The sequence below is a fragment of the Abramis brama genome (assembly GCF_963993115.1).
Source record: "Abramis brama genome assembly, chromosome: 17".
Classification (NCBI taxonomy): domain Eukaryota; kingdom Metazoa; phylum Chordata; class Actinopteri; order Cypriniformes; family Leuciscidae; genus Abramis; species Abramis brama.
The window spans coordinates 13,857,673-13,873,443 of record NC_139979.1 but is presented as its reverse complement, the minus strand read 5'-3'; the positions used below and the strand labels follow the sequence as shown (position 1 = coordinate 13,873,443).

At 36.7% G+C, this 15,771-nt stretch overlaps 2 protein-coding genes across 3 annotated transcripts; one reads left to right on the top strand and one right to left on the bottom strand.

Annotated features, from left to right (window-relative positions):
• Nucleotides 1-3,987: 3,987 nt before the first annotated feature.
• mc2r (melanocortin 2 receptor) lies at nt 3,988-7,778 on the top strand. Its single transcript, XM_084088792.1, has 2 exons — nt 3,988-4,119; nt 5,376-7,778. The coding sequence occupies exon 2, from the start codon at nt 5,452-5,454 to the stop codon at nt 6,364-6,366; it is 915 nt and encodes a 304-aa protein (XP_083944918.1). The 5' UTR covers nt 3,988-4,119; nt 5,376-5,451; the 3' UTR covers nt 6,367-7,778.
• Nucleotides 7,779-7,798: 20 nt separating this feature from the next.
• Nucleotides 7,799-15,672, bottom strand: mc5rb (melanocortin 5b receptor). 2 transcript variants are annotated; one of them, XM_084088788.1, is made up of 2 exons: nt 15,493-15,672; nt 7,799-11,157 (listed from the first exon to the last, which is right to left on the bottom strand). In XM_084088788.1, exon 2 carries the CDS (start codon nt 11,078-11,080, stop codon nt 10,094-10,096), a length of 987 nt encoding a protein of 328 aa, XP_083944914.1. In that variant the 5' UTR covers nt 11,081-11,157; nt 15,493-15,672; the 3' UTR covers nt 7,799-10,093. The 2 variants fall into 2 exon arrangements, with proteins under 2 accessions (XP_083944914.1, XP_083944915.1); XM_084088789.1 differs by lacking the exon at nt 15,493-15,672 and adding an exon at nt 14,194-14,398.
• Between the last annotated feature and the right edge of the window lie 99 nt (nt 15,673-15,771).

Here is a 15,771-nt window from a genome sequence, read left to right as displayed (position 1 = left end):
AAACGCAGAGTTCATACTCTGAAGGTGATGATACACAGGGCAACTTTTTGAGCAATGTTGCTAGGCAATGTTGCCGTCAATGGGCAACCAGATGAGACACAGGGCCCACGACCGATCTAAATTATCCAAATATAAATGTATTGCCCATTTTCAATGGGAAAGTGCACAAGCAACAATTGCTCGGCTAGATTGCCCGGCAACATTGCTCAAAAAGTTGCCTTGTGTATCATCACCTTAACTCAGAAATTCACCATGGTCTCCAAGTACGAAATACAGAAGTTAAAGGGATAGTTCACCCAAAAATTAAAATTCTGTCATCTCACCCTTAAGTTGTTCCAAACTTGTATGATTTTTTCTTCTTCTGCTAAACACAAAAGAAGATATTTTGAAGAATATGTGTAACCAAAACAGTTGATTAGCCCCATTGACTACCATAGTATAGAAAAAACATACTGTACTATGGAAGTCAAGGGGGCCCACCAACTGTTTGGTTAAGCTAAAACAACAAAAAATCAAGATATTTAATATTTTAATTCACCCCCTCAACGACTTTTATTCTTGAAAAAATACAATTCCTGCAGCCTTGGAAAAACCTGGGTAAATAGCTTTTAGTGTGATTTCTAGACCTGGAAAAGTAATGTGAATTAATGAAATCTTAAAACTTCATGACTCATAATATGCATTTTAATAATGAATATGCACTATTTTCAAGTATTTCCAAGCTCTAAAATATTTTAATTATAAATTGTGAGCATTTAAAAAAAAAAATCCAGTATATCATGAACGAGCATGTCAACATGTAAAAGACATGAAAAACATGTCAATTTATTGATTAAAAAGAGAAAAACATTTATGCTGGTCACACTAACTTTGATTTGGTGGACAATGGTGTGTCGACCGAATATTTCACAGCAAACCTCCTTTTCCCCCTTTGGATTAGTAGCTACTCTAGTGACCTCTGCTGACGACGAACAGTCTCTCTCAAGAGGTCAGACCAGTGGCCAGTTGCATAAACTGCTAGGACTAGTCTTAAAAGTTAGTCATCTAAATTTTTTCTTCAAGACTGATCATAACTTTTTTAAGTCAGCTACATAAAAAGGTAGATTTGAATGGGAAAAGTAAGATTTATTAACCATGGGTTAAATGCTAGTTGGTCAAACTAGTTCCTTGAAGTCCCCATGAAATCAAAATTCTTCTTTTTTTTTTTTGGCTTTTAATATGTTAGCCTTTCTGTTATCTATAAGCTAGTGTACTCTAAAACAATGTCAAAATTTGCATTTAGAAGATATAAGCATTCAAAAACTCTCTAATTTCTATGGATCAATGATTTGGATGACATCACACTGCACTTCTACCCTGGTAATCCAGAGTTCTCGCGAGAGCACAAGTTGAATTTGCTCAGCGAGTTACTCTGGCGTCGAGTAATGATGCTCATTAAATATGCCCCTCTATCTGAGCTGCACCAATCACATCGGTGTATCTGATATAGGCAGGCCAGAGGCGAGATGACGACAGCGCTGCGACGTCGAAGTCATTAGTAAACATTGCAAGATGGCTATGGATGAACACCAGTTGTTTGAAACGGCTTTGGCCGCTACAATGAACGAGTTAGACTTGGCTTTTTATCTAAAAGAGGAACAGAAGAATCTGCGCTCGAATCGTTCCTTTGCAAGAAGGACGTTTTTGCTGTTTTGCCGACCGGATACGGCAAGAGTATAATCTACCAGTTAGCTCTGCTGGTAGCTAAGCGTATGGGGCTCTGGATATGTCACCCTGTGTATTGTTGTGATTGGTCGTAGTGTTATCCAATTGCGTGCAGTGAGATTTTCAAATGCATGCTTGGTGCCGCCCCTCGAGTTGGGGCGATTTTCATTACTCAATGCCAGACCCTTAATCTTTCGGATTTGGGTCTGGATTTCCAGGCTACTGCACTTCATCTTCAACTTCAGATTTTCTGTCCAATCAAATGCTCTCTAGAATCTGAAGGATCATCACACTGTAAAACCTAACACTGAAAGTCACTAAACGTATGTATACATTAAAGAGATGGTGAATCTGTGGCTAAAATCGGTCACTTGTTCACAAATTTACTGTGTTCTACATGATGGATGCACTATAGGGGACAGGGAACAATTCAGACAGTGTAAATATGCTTTCCACTGGGGCAAATGAAGTCCGGTTTCACTTTATTGTCACGTGACACAAACTGCTGCAGCGTGCACTCAGCAGATCATAATGTGCAAATCCGCACAGGCCAGAAAATGTATCTGACCCATTTGAATTCTGCACAGAATGCTAGATTTTAGAGCGATATGGAGGAGATAAGGAAGAGAAACGGTTAGAGATTAGGAAGAAACTGACATTAAGGTGACAGGCATTAAGCGGTTTAGATCAGAACATTACCATTATGTCTATTTAAACAGGGAAAAATCTAAGATAACGTCAGTAAATTATGTCCAATAAGTAATTAGTAGTCCAAGTCGAACAAGCCTTGTGTATGTGTGTGTGTGTGTGTGTGTGTGTGTGTGTGTGTGTGTGTGTGTGTGTGTGTGTGTGTGTGTGTGTGTGTGAATTAAGAATTGAATGTGAACTGGATTTAATGTGAATCGAATTGAATTGAAAATGAATTGAATTGCATTAAAACATTTATTGAATTGAATGTGAATCAAATGTGAATTGAATTGAATGTGAATTTAACTAATTTGAATTGCCCTAAAGTGGGACACTGCCTAATGTGGGACATCTAAGGTCTAGTGTTTGTAGGTCCCCCATAAATACATTAATGCCAGTGAAACTATGGGTTAGCCAAAGCTGTGGTGTCATGTGATCAAAATCACATGATCTCTCAAATGTCCAGTCATATTTGAGGGTGGAGCAATCATCAAACAGGAAGCACCTCGTGTGAAGACCACCCAAAGGTCGGTGACATAGAGTTTGGACAAACTGGATATTAAGGATTATAGATTTATTTTAAAGAAAACAATCCTTCTACTATTGGCCTAATGTGCTTATGCAATGTTTGTCCATCAAAAAAAATTATAACTTTGAACTAAATATTTCACATTTTATCAAACTGATAAGGTTCCACTTTAGGATGTGGTTTCAAAAGTGGGACAGTATGATTCGTCTAATGCGGGACAGTACTTAAGTCAGTGAAAAATGTGTGGCGGGGGATGGTTTGTGCCCCCACACACTACTCTGTGGGCCTTTATATGGTGGCTAGGCTTATGCAACTGGCCCCAGCTTTGCATGTTTGTCTTATCACTCAACTGTATTTATTATCCTTGGACAATGACTTTAATTGTTTTGAATGAAACTCTTGTTGTTTCACTTAAACACAACCACAAAATGTTTAAAAAAGACATGTAACATTGCAAAAGAACAACGTAATAAAATTACAGGACATATACGCCTCTGTCACGATGATGCTAATGAACATCTATCAAGTACAAATTGAGCCTTATAATTACAAGTGTAGTGCATAGCCTGACAGAGGCAGTCTACCTTCTCACGTAGAGTTCATTGCTCTTTAATAATTGCTCTCATTCAACACATCAACTACTGTTTAGAGTTTCCAACTTGTTTTAGAATGGTTTTAATTATGATTGTGAGGTAGAATGAAGTTTGAAAAGTCTTTGAAACTGAAAAAGTGTTTTTTTTCTTCCAGTAGTGATGGTAATGATGGGTGTTCAAACTGAAAAGCTATGCCTGGGGACCCGTTGCTGTGTGTTTAACCTCGTTTTTTTTTTAGACTTAGGCTATGTTAAAATAGAAACAGAAAATTCCTTTATTGCTCTTTAAAACGTCAAAGTTTGAACAATGAACTAACTACTTCACTTATCATTGATGAGAGCAGCATGTTGTTTCCATAAATGCAACATGCGAGTAACAAGGTTTGATAAATAAAGGGTGTTAGGGAGGAAAGGCCTTGCGTCGTGCTTTACTTGGAACACAAATGGTTCTCACTGCCTTGAGCATTCAAGGATATATACACAGGCATGACCACACACACACTGTCTATTAACAGCCAGAACTGTTTTCCGGTGCCACCAGACTGATGTCTCTGCGACATGTGAAGCCGAGGAAAAGTCCCGGTGGGTCTGTTTGATTAGAAAAATGGTACGTGAATTTGACAAATATTGTATAATTTGACACTTAGTTCATCCACTAGGATCAGTATCAGATCTGAGGGTAAACGGTCTAAAAGTGGGCATGGGCTTGATATGGATGAACAGAAGTTTAATGGTCAGGAATGTTAGATTTTTGTAAACGTGAGGTTTTAATCTCTGGCTCTGTTCTTCGTACTGCCTTTTCAAGTTCTAATTATGGTTGCTTTTAAGCTCACATAAATGGAAAATGTACAGCAGATTTAGGGGGAGAAATACATTAACAAATAATGGATCAAGCAAAACAAATGAGCTTTTGTGTTTGATGTTTTTATTCGATCCTCAGTATGAAATGTCGTTCAGTCATGTTCTGAGAGGTAGAGGCTTAAATAACAAATTTTTTCTTCTTTCAACCTTTACTTGGAACAGCTTACAAGTCCATTTTTGGACATGACCTGGGTTACATTCAAACCCAGGTATTCCATATGTTGATAAATATGACCATGAACAGCTCAATTGTACATTTTTAAGCATTTTGAGCCAACAGTATGTCATATTAGCTACATTTGTTTGTGGGTTTTTTCAGGAGATGTGGTATTTATTAGGGATAAAATATAAAAATAATATAAAATTCTGTCCGATACCATTAAGCTGATATTTTCATGTTATGGCCGATAACAGCCGATATAAGATATTTTTACATTTTTTTGAAAGATATGTTAAAATAAACTAATTCAATTTACTTTTTTATTTTATTTATTTTTACATTTATTTGATCAAAAATACAGTAAAAGTCATAGTTTTTAAAAAATATTATTATAATTTAGAACTGTTTTCTGTTTTAAAATGTAATTTATTCCTGTGATGGCAAAGCTGAATTTTCAGCATCATTACTCCAGTCTTCAGTGTCACATGATCCTTCAGAAATCATTCTAATATGCTGATTTAGTGCTCAAGAAGCATTTCTCATCATGCTGAAAACAATTATGCTGCATAACATTTTTGTTGAATCTGAGATATTTTTTTTCAAAGATCCTTTACATTATATGGAATATCCTTATGGAACATTATAAATGTCTTTATTATCACTTTTGATCAATTAAATGCACCTTTGCTGAATAAAAGTAGACCAATATATATATATATATATATATATATATATATATATATATATATATATATATATATATATATATATATGGAATTAATGTACAACTCTACAAATTATATCCTTTGTATCTTAATAAAAAAAAATATATATTTCTCCAGGTCAATTCACATCAAATCTTCAGCTGATCGAACAACCAAATGTGATCCCCATGTGGTCTGCATCCAGACAGTGATCATGAACTCTAGCAGTGAAGCTCCATTCACCAACCCCACAGACTGCGCTGAGGTTCAGGTCCCCAGTCAGGTGTTCCTGGCCATCGCCGTTGCCAGTCTGAGCGAGAACCTCTTGGTGATTTTGGCTGTGATCAAAAACAAGAACCTTCACTCTCCTATGTACTGCTTCATCTGCAACCTGGCAGTGTTTAACACCATCTCCAGCTTCTCTAAAGCACTGGAAAACATCCTGCTGATGTTTAAAGACGCCGGACACCTGAACTCCCGTGGCCCTTTTGAGCTTAAGATAGATGACATCATGGACTCTCTAATCTGCATATGCTTCCTAGGCTCCATCTTCAGCATACTCGCAATAGCCGTGGATCGATACATCAGCATATTCCACGCTCTACGCTATCACATGCTTATGACTATGCGTCGTGTGATGGTTATTTTGTCGGCTATCTGGGTGTTGTGTGGGACCAGCGGAGCGCTCATGATCAGTTTCTTCGTGGCCACCACGGTGAAAATCTTCTTTGTTGTGCTCTTCTTCACAGCTCTCTTCCTGATCCTCTTGCTATACGTGCATATGTTTCTGTTAGCGCGCCACCACGCCAACAGGATCGCGTCTATGCCGGGCGCCCAGGCACGTCACAGGCAAAGTGGCTTGAGGGGGGCGCTGACGCTCACCATCTTGATTGGAGTGTTTGTGGCCTGCTGGGCTCCTTTCTTATTTCATCTGCTGATTATGATGATTTGCCCAGAGAACCCGTACTGTGAGTGCTACCGCTCGCTCTTCCAGCTACACGTAGTGCTCCTGGTGAGTCACGCGGTCATTGATCCAGCCATTTACGCTTTCCGTAGCACAGAGCTGCGCAATACCTTCAAGAAAATGTTCCTGTGCTCAGCTTCAAGGATCTGTAAACAGTGTGTCTGAGTGAAGGCCCCGATATATACTCACGGTTCTGTTTCCGTCTTCGCTTAGGGGTAAAAAGAAGTTTGAAATACCTTTGCAGCAGTACACTGTTAGCGAACATCACGACGCCATGCACCCACACTGCTAGGAGCGGCATTTAGGTGAATATGTAAATGTGTGCTGCACTTTGCTCTCAATAACAACCAAAAATGACAGTGCTCAGAAAACAGCAGTTAAGAAAGCATCTGATCATATCACAAGCTCTGCAGTTCGGCACCAAAGTAAAGTCACATCACATTTATTATAGCACTTTGTACAATAGAGAGGCTTTTATTAAGATTAATTAAGAGGTCCCAACTTAATTCTTTCTCCTGACCATATATGACACAAAATATCATCTCTGCACTGTTGATGAATGGCTACTACAGTATTTTTAATTTTGTCGTTTCATCTGAATTTCAACATTTGTGAGATTTAGTCAGCCGAAACCGTTTTGAGGTTAATTTGTGTCTCTGGAAAATAGTTATCTATGGTATTGTATTATGTTATTTAAAAAAAAATGTTTCTAATTGTTAATGAGGGATTTGTGGACACATTAATATTTTTAGATTTGTGGAGTAAAAGTTATAGTTTTTATTTTGAAGTAAAAAGATACAATTAGACCCTTGGGGTATAAGATGACAACAGGAGGCCCCAAGTGGCATGTTGTTATATTGTTATTTTTAAATGTAATAATTATTGTAATTAATGGGGTTATTATTCAGTTTTCCATGAATTAGATGTACATTTCAGACATCTTTGCTTTCATTGAAACTTATAGGTTAGTTGAGTGAAATCATTCAATTTGCATTTAAATTTTTGCTATTATGACATATCATCAAATAAAATATGGACAATTAAATATGTAAATATTCATATGCATATTCTATATAAGTAACAGAATAATTTTACCTTTAGAAATGAATCTGTTTTACTGCTATTCTGATTTGTCTGTCATCGGTAATTCAATTCAAAGAAATAAATTGTCAAAATTTTAAATAATAGTTGATTTAGTATTTTACATTAATGTCATTTTAAAAATATATAAATATTAATAAGAATTATATCAAAAGTCATTTATACATTCTGTAAAGTTTAGCCAGGGGGGCTTCTTACAACTGACAGGTAGGGGGCCAACTTACCCCAGTAGTGGGGCAAAATGGCCTCTTTGAATAATTTTACATTTTGTTCTATAACAACTAAATTAGCAAATGTTTCTATTTTCTTTCCTATAATTAAACACATTGGCTGATGCATCATCATCCTGCACATGCTAAACTTATATCTAAATATGTTACAATTGAAACATACATGCACATTGTTCTTAAGGGAGGCATCTTCCCCCATCCATTAAACAGCTCTCCAGTGTGTTTTTTTTTTTTTTTTACCCATGTCTGACCCATGTCTGAGAAGAAATGAACCAGAGAAGATTTCCACCTCAAAGAAGGCGGAGCCCCAGAGAACACCTACTATGTAATTGGCACAGACCAATGGTAGTTTGAGGATGTTTACCTTTTCCAGAAAGTTTCGCTTTGGCAAGCTGTTTCAAACTCCTTAAATAAACTCCAAACGAACTTCGTTAAAGCCTGATTTCATTATGATGTCACACCAGTTTGTTCTTTATAACGGGGTCTTTAGTGTTTCACACTATACTGAAGGAAAAAGTAGAAGAAATTCAATTCACAGGTATTAAAAGACCACAACAACATTTATTTAAAACAAATTACACAACAAGGTTTAATCAATTAACATGAGTTAATGCATTAGGTATCATGAACTAAATTGGTCAGACTTTGGTTTAGGGTCCAATTCTCACTATTAACTTACTATAACTATGACTTTTGCCCCAATAAACTCCAAATTACTGCTTATTGTTAAGGAATGTAGAATATGGTCATGCAGAATAAGGCATTAATATGTTTTATATATATATATAAGTAGGCTACTAATAAACAGTCAATATCCTAATATAAGGCTAATAAGCTACTAGTTAATAGTGAGAATTGGAAGCTAAACTAAAGTGTAACCACAATTTTAATTCGTAATCAACAAATCAATTTAAATCAGCAATGTTAATTGTTTATATAATTTTTGTTTGTTCACATTAACCTGTGTAAATGTGTAATTGAACCTGCAATGTTAAAATGTATTACTATAGAATATAGAATCTATATTTAGTAAATTCTGATTTTTAAAAAATAAATATTTAGTTCATTTATTATACCTAATACATTAGCTAATGTGGATGAATTGAACAGTATTGTAAAGTGTAACCAAATCAATACAGGAAAATCTCTTACTTGTTCACAAACACAGTGGCTCATTAAACAGTATGTCATTTATCAGATATCATTGCTTAGAAATCATAATACTGTCATAATATCACATACTGTAAGTTCAAATCTACAGAGATTGTTAAGAAGAATATCAGCATTTTTTTTCTTCTGCAGTAAAATAACAAAATCAGAAGAATGAAAAAATATGTCCACCATTTACATGCATAAATTACATACACCACGCATTTGCATAACACACTATTTTAAATGGAGTTTTCATGCTTTTTTGAACTTAAGAAATGGTTGTTTTTTTTTTTAACAATACAAAGGTAATAAAATGCTGTATTTTTATTTGTGATTTTTAACTCAATGACACATAATAATTTTCATCTTACATGACAACAAAAAGGATCTTTTCAGTTAATTTACTCTTATAAAGAACGTTTTACTCTCTGCTCTAAATAAGAAACGAAGTGTAGCACAAATATTTTGAACATGTACAGTATAGATTTAATTTATAATATTGAGGTGCATTCATTTATTGAGAGATCTTTATGGTTTCCCATATACTACAAAAATATTCTCAACAGTTTATGATTAAGTATACTTCTAAACTGCATACATGTGTTATATTTGCATTATTGGCCTGGTTTTACAGGCAGGTCTTAGATTAAGCCAGGATTCATTTGTGTTCCGAAGATGAACGAAAGTCTTACGGGTTTGGAATGACATGAGGGTGAGTATTTAATGACATAATTTTCATTTTTGGGTGAACTAACCCTTTAACTTCCTATGAACTAATTCCTTATGGATTAAGCCTTAGTTCAATTAGGACATTTAAGTAGCTTTTATAAACATGCCTTAGAAAAACAACAACATTGGTGTGCATTTTGAGATAAGTCAGTGCAAGTTGCTTTCAGTTAAAAAAGCTCAGTAATGCATTTTAGGACTATTGGGACTATTAAACCTTAAAACCGGGGGATTATGTTTTCGTTTGCTATATGACATTGTTGCGTTTCTGTCCTGTTTTCTATTAATAAAAAAAGTATCTAAAAACAAGCACATTTCTACTCTGCATTTTAATATTCTAGCCTGTTTTTGTGCACAAAATATCACTGCATTGACCTGACGACAGTCCCCTGCTGAGGACAATGTAACTCCTATTATAAATACACTACATATAACAGAATGGCACATTTTGAACTTCTTAATTCAATATTTTACAACAACACAACATGAAACTTCCACTGCAACATAAAAACATTTCACATGATGTAAAATGACCATGAAAAAATGTGTACAAATTATACTGTCCTTAATGAAGATGTTCAGGCTTCACTTCCACTCCCCCGCTGCAATTATGCACCAGTCCATCTATGTATACATCAATTCATCCATCAGTCCATCCCGTCAGGTTCTTCCAGGAACCTTCTTCAATATTTGCTGACCAGGTTGCAGAGGCTGCGTAGTCCATCAAAGCAGAGGATCTCTTTAAAGGTCTTTCTCATCTCTTGGCTCCTGAGCGCATAGATCAGTGGGTCAATCACAGAGTTACACATGATGAGTATCAAGTACATGTTAAAGTGTGACATGAAGCAGATGCAGTAAATGTTCCGTGGGCAGGAGATCATGAGGATGAGATGGAGAAAAAATGGTGCCCAGCACACGATGAAGATTCCCAGTAGTATGGTGAGGGTGACGGCACCCTTCATGCTAGCTCTTTGCCTGATGTTGGCTTTATAGCCCGGCAATGCCGCCATGCGTTTGACATGCGAACGGGCCAGCAGGAACATGTGGCTGTAGAGTGACGCCATCATCAGCAGCATGGCAAAGAACATGGCCACCAGGCACACAACCACAGGCTTAGTGTCGGAGTAGGTGATGAAGATGATCCCACAACTTGTGGAGAAGGTCCAGATGCTGCCGATGAGAATCCCAGCTCGCCGTACGGTCATTATATTATGGTAACGCAGAGCATAGAAGATAGTCACGTAGCGATCCACCGCGATCGCTAACAGGCTCAACATAGACGCCACCACAGAGATACAGATGAGAGAATCAAATATGTTATCCATCTGACGGATGAAGTGATCCTCAATCACCAAACTCCTGTTTGCCAGCAAGTGGATGACTATTGTCTCCCACGCGTTGGAAACGCTTACTAACATGTCTGCCACTGCTAGGCTGCAGACGAAGAAGTACATGGGTGAGTGGAGGTTCTTGTTCTTCACGATGGCAAGGATGACCAGGATGTTTTCAAGCAGGCTGATGAGCCCCAGTGTGAGGAAGACCTCAGGTGCAATGTGCACCTGCTCACAGGCGGATGAAGCACTTGACTTGGACCTGCTTGACCCATTGCTGTGGTTTGTGTGACTCAAAGAGGCGTTTGGAAAAAATGTGGGCCACTCCGAGGTATTCATGTTCTGAAGCAGAATGGATGCTCAGTGTCTGGTAACAGGTGATGTTAGATACATGACGCTGCATCCACGTTCATTTGCTGTAAAGAGAAAGAGTTGTTAAAACGTCAAGAAGCATTGTAACCAACATCTGCTGTTTTACAATAAAAATGTTTACATGATAGAGATAAATTGCAGAATAAGACTAATCTTGTTGGATCATTTATTTATTTATTATTCAGAATTTCATTATTTAATTAAGTTACTGGACAACACATTTCTTTCTTTATTCGTTTGCACACCAAACAAGAAGCGCTACCATGTGCTACTATACGTATATGTCACATAAAGTGGTTGTAAATAAACTTGCACGATGAGGAAGAGTTCAGAGAACAAATTTAATAACAAAACTCACAGGAGAAAACACAAATTTGCGTCAATGTTAAAATTAAATGACAATAGGTGAATGAAATGACTAATTAAACTGACTGAGGAAAACTAGGGCTGTGTCTGAAATCGCATACTCTCTTGAGTAGGTACTTATTTTGAACAAGTAATTACTTCACGACCGCTTAAAAAGTGTTCTATATTGTATGAATGTGTGTAGTATCAAATGTAATCCGGACGTACAACATTCGGCATATTGTCCTTATCATGTGACCTACCAGCGTCAGTTGCATCACTTCACTGACATTCATAAATCCTCTCCCGTGGGCTCATGGGATAATAAAGTGTCCATCGTATGCACACTTCAGAATCTCGCCGGAAGTAATAGGTACGCAATACTCAGTAATCAGGGTACTTTTTGTCTACTCTTTTATGAGTACTGTGAATTCAGACAAACTTCTTTTGTCGCATACTGTTTTTCGCCCACTATATAGTAGGTAAGTATGCGATTTCGGATGCAGTCGGTCACAGGGCAGAAGCAAAAACACAATGGGAACACAAACCATACATGGAACAGTTATTCTGCATAGATTAATTGGTGATTTCAAATATGAAATCTTTGGAGAATTTGAGGTTTCTCCACTCAAGGAGACAGGAGCTGTACTTGCATGAATGAAATAGCTGCCCGAGAGGCGTTTCAAAGATGGATGGTGTGTCTCTCTGCCCTTTATGGATTAAACTTTGCATTGGAATCATATTCTTCTGAATCTTTGTCTGTCTGTCTGTCTGCTACTCACAAATTTGTTAACATCATAACATCATGACTTTTCTCTCAGAATTGCAAGAAAAAGAGAGAAATAAAGTCAGAATTATGAGACACATTATGCTTAAGATACACAACACAGCTTGAACATGCAGCATCTTTATTGACAGCAATGTGTGCTCTAAACATTGGGAAAAGGAAACATTAAGACCTTCCTAGGAAATCCCTCAGATATGCTGGATCAGGCCAATTACTGCTATGTGTCTTTTTGCACTTACATGACTAGAGAGGTAGTACAATGGAGGTCACAATGGAGTCAAGAACACTATGAGTGTGTCCTGGTGGATGAACTATATGTAGACATCCTTCCCATTAATGCATTTGCTGCCACAGTTAAGGGCGATGGCAGCCTAGCTCTTGCTCATGGGTCCTTCATTTAGCAGATTTGATCTGGGTATTGTAACAGAGCATTTCACTTGCAAGAATGGGCCATGCAATTACTGTATTGAAAGTCACACAACATGGGAACCTAGTCTTCTAAAGGAATGGGTCTGCAGTTCATTAGCAATGAATTCCAGTCACCTATTAAGTAAGGAAACATACTTTTCTCATAATGACACCAGTCAATATGTCTGTATCCCTGTGATATTTGCCTAAAAAAATGGTTTTGTAGTTGGGATATCATCTAATGTCATTCTCCCCTCAGCTGTTTAAATGTGAAATGTGTTTGTGGCCTAGAGTTTTTAAAACAGCCATTATTATGAGTCTCTAGAATAAAAATGCTTGATCAAACAATCTTTGTGAAGCACAATTAATATTATTATCAATATTATGGGATTCGTAATGGATAACTGAAAGATATTGTGTTTGTTCAAGGACAAGGCTAACATTGAGTATTGAGTATTGGAGTATTGAGTCAGCAAGACCTATTAGCTAGAATGTGCAGTATGAGAATGCTATATTCACTGACAGGAAGGCACCACAAAGAAACACCTGAATATGATGAAATAGCATTCACTTTATGCAGGAAGGTTTGTAAGAAGTGAGCCAAACTGAAATGTAATTCAACAATAAAATGAACAAGATTAAGACTTTTTTTAAAGCAAGAAATACAAAGAGTGCTACTGGAGTAGAAATCCCGGTGCTCTTTGGATATGGGATTGTTTAAATCATTAAGAAACATATAAGACACCTGAGGATTAAGAAAATGTAAAACGTTTTTTTTTTATATACAATCAAATACAACTGGGTGTGTTGTGTTATAATATTTTTTATTATTATCATAAGCTCCTGAACTGTTGGTTTGTTTCTCAGTGGGTTGTTCTGAGCATCTTGTCATGTCTTTTCATTAAAATCCTCTTCTTAAAATTAAGCTTCTTTTAATCTCCTCAGAATACACGTTGTTTTTCATCTTTTTAATCCATGAAATGACAGCTAATTGGGATAAAAAAAAATCAAAGGGTGAATCAAAGCAGATCCCCAAGTCAACAAAGTCATTACAAGTGACAATGATTGAGTGCTTTGGTGGTATTAAAGATCCTTATAGTTTCATTCTCTTAATGGATTTCACTGATTATTGCACCCCTCTATGTCAGTTTACTAGAGTAACTGGTCTGAAATAGAAACAGACATACCAACATAATGCACACACATGCACATGTGTAAATTCTCATCCAGTTGCCCATTACGGGAACAACTTAGACCTCATGCAATCTGTAGCATGTGCACAAACCTCTAGGTATACAATTCTTAATATTTTTGAAGTAATATAAACAATATGATTAATTTCCTACAATCTCATCCCCTTGGAATTATAAGGTTCTATCTGCGTTCTGAGCAGTTTTGAGATATTGAGCTTTAAAGTTTTTGCATTCCATTCGACTGTGTAGAAAGAAACTTTTTATTTTCTAAATAAAAAGTTCCAAAATGTACACAACTTAAAACAAGTAATAAAAACTCGGTGAGTGTTTTAGCGCAATTTTCTCACCTCATGGGATCACAACACTAAGAGATAGTAAATCTTTTCCTGGATTTTTTTTGTGCGTTCCCGAGATTAGACCTTCCTTAACATAATGCCGAAAACCCGAAGTCTCTAGGTGGTCTGGTTGAGGAGTAGATAGAAGTGCAAGATTGGTGCGCACAGACGCACAGAACAGAAATCATGAGTTAACCAGCGCAATTTCCGGGGGAAAATTGCGCTAATAAAAACAACATCACATAATGTAAATAAGTGGTCACAGAATAAGAATATGTGAATAACTAAATTGTGACAAAAATGTCAGATAGAACCTTATAATTCCAAGGGGACGATCTGTCTGGTTATAAACTGTGCAAATGTACCGAAAATCATCCCTCGGGTGAGAAAAACTGACTCAATGTGAGCAGCACTCATGCATCAGAAAGAGCGCACATTTATAAAAATATGAAAAATGCACAGAAACTAACAACATACCGCCACACAGAAGCACACAGTCAATTAAATGTAACTTTATAGGTCTACATATATTAATATATTAATTACACACAGTATTGACTGTATTGACCTTTACTAAATTCAAAGACATTACTCACTGTGACAGAGCATCAATATTCAAGAGATGGTCTGCCTCTGTATTCAATAAAGTGGATTTGATCCAGTACTAAGTGGATTTGTCAGACACATCTGAAATATATTAAAATGCTCATAATGCTCTTTGACAACGGATTTGGATTATAAAAAGTTGTCCCTTGGTGGGTGGTTACATTTTGACAAGGATTTAAGTGGTGTTATAAATCACAAACTGTTGTGGTCCCAAGACATAATTCTCACAAGCAGGTGTGCAGCTCAAATCCCTACAGAGTCACACCTCAGGACATAGGCTATACCATTTCATGACATTTCAGAATGATTTGCACAGAATTTGTGTGCAGCAAAAGGAAGTATGTGGCTATGGTCTATTGTTCATTTAATTAAGGCTCATTTAATTTCTGAGAATGTTAATAACACCTACATCACACTTGCATCACGCTATAGTCTATTTATCTGCTTCTGAGGTGAGAAAATTATGCAAGAAATTACATATGTAAAGCAAAACATAAAATGTATATAACCTATAACAACTAAAGGTGCAACAATAACAATAATGTTCGATGTCAGATTAAATAAATAAAACAAGTGAAACGATCAAATAATGACTAAAAAGGCTAGTAGGCTATATTAAAATGAGTAATGATACTTCCAACAACAACAAAAACAACAAAAAAAACAAAACAAAAAAGAAGAAGAAGAAAGACTAAATTTACTCACGTTGCCAAGTGTCGCCGGAAGTGGTTTATTGCATGTTTAGAAGGTGAATGATCTAATGCAAGAGCTGTGTGATCTGTGATGACTGCTGTAGAATCTCTCAGCGCGCGCTCATATAGCACAACGCGCGCTCCACCCCCGCGCGGACTCGTGCGCAGTTCCCGGGCAGCGATGCTGGTTACAGTAACGATCATCATCCAAAATCTTGACCAAAGCTATAGCCTATTTTAGTCATGTCAATGCTCAACAAATACGCTACAAAAATAAACCAGCGTAGGCTAC

Coding starts and splice junctions, on each gene's coding strand:
- mc2r (XM_084088792.1), top strand. CDS start 5,452: ATGAACTCTAGCAGTGAAGCTCCATTCACCAACCCCACAGACTGCGCT.
- mc5rb (XM_084088788.1), bottom strand. CDS start 11,080: ATGAATACCTCGGAGTGGCCCACATTTTTTCCAAACGCCTCTTTGAGT.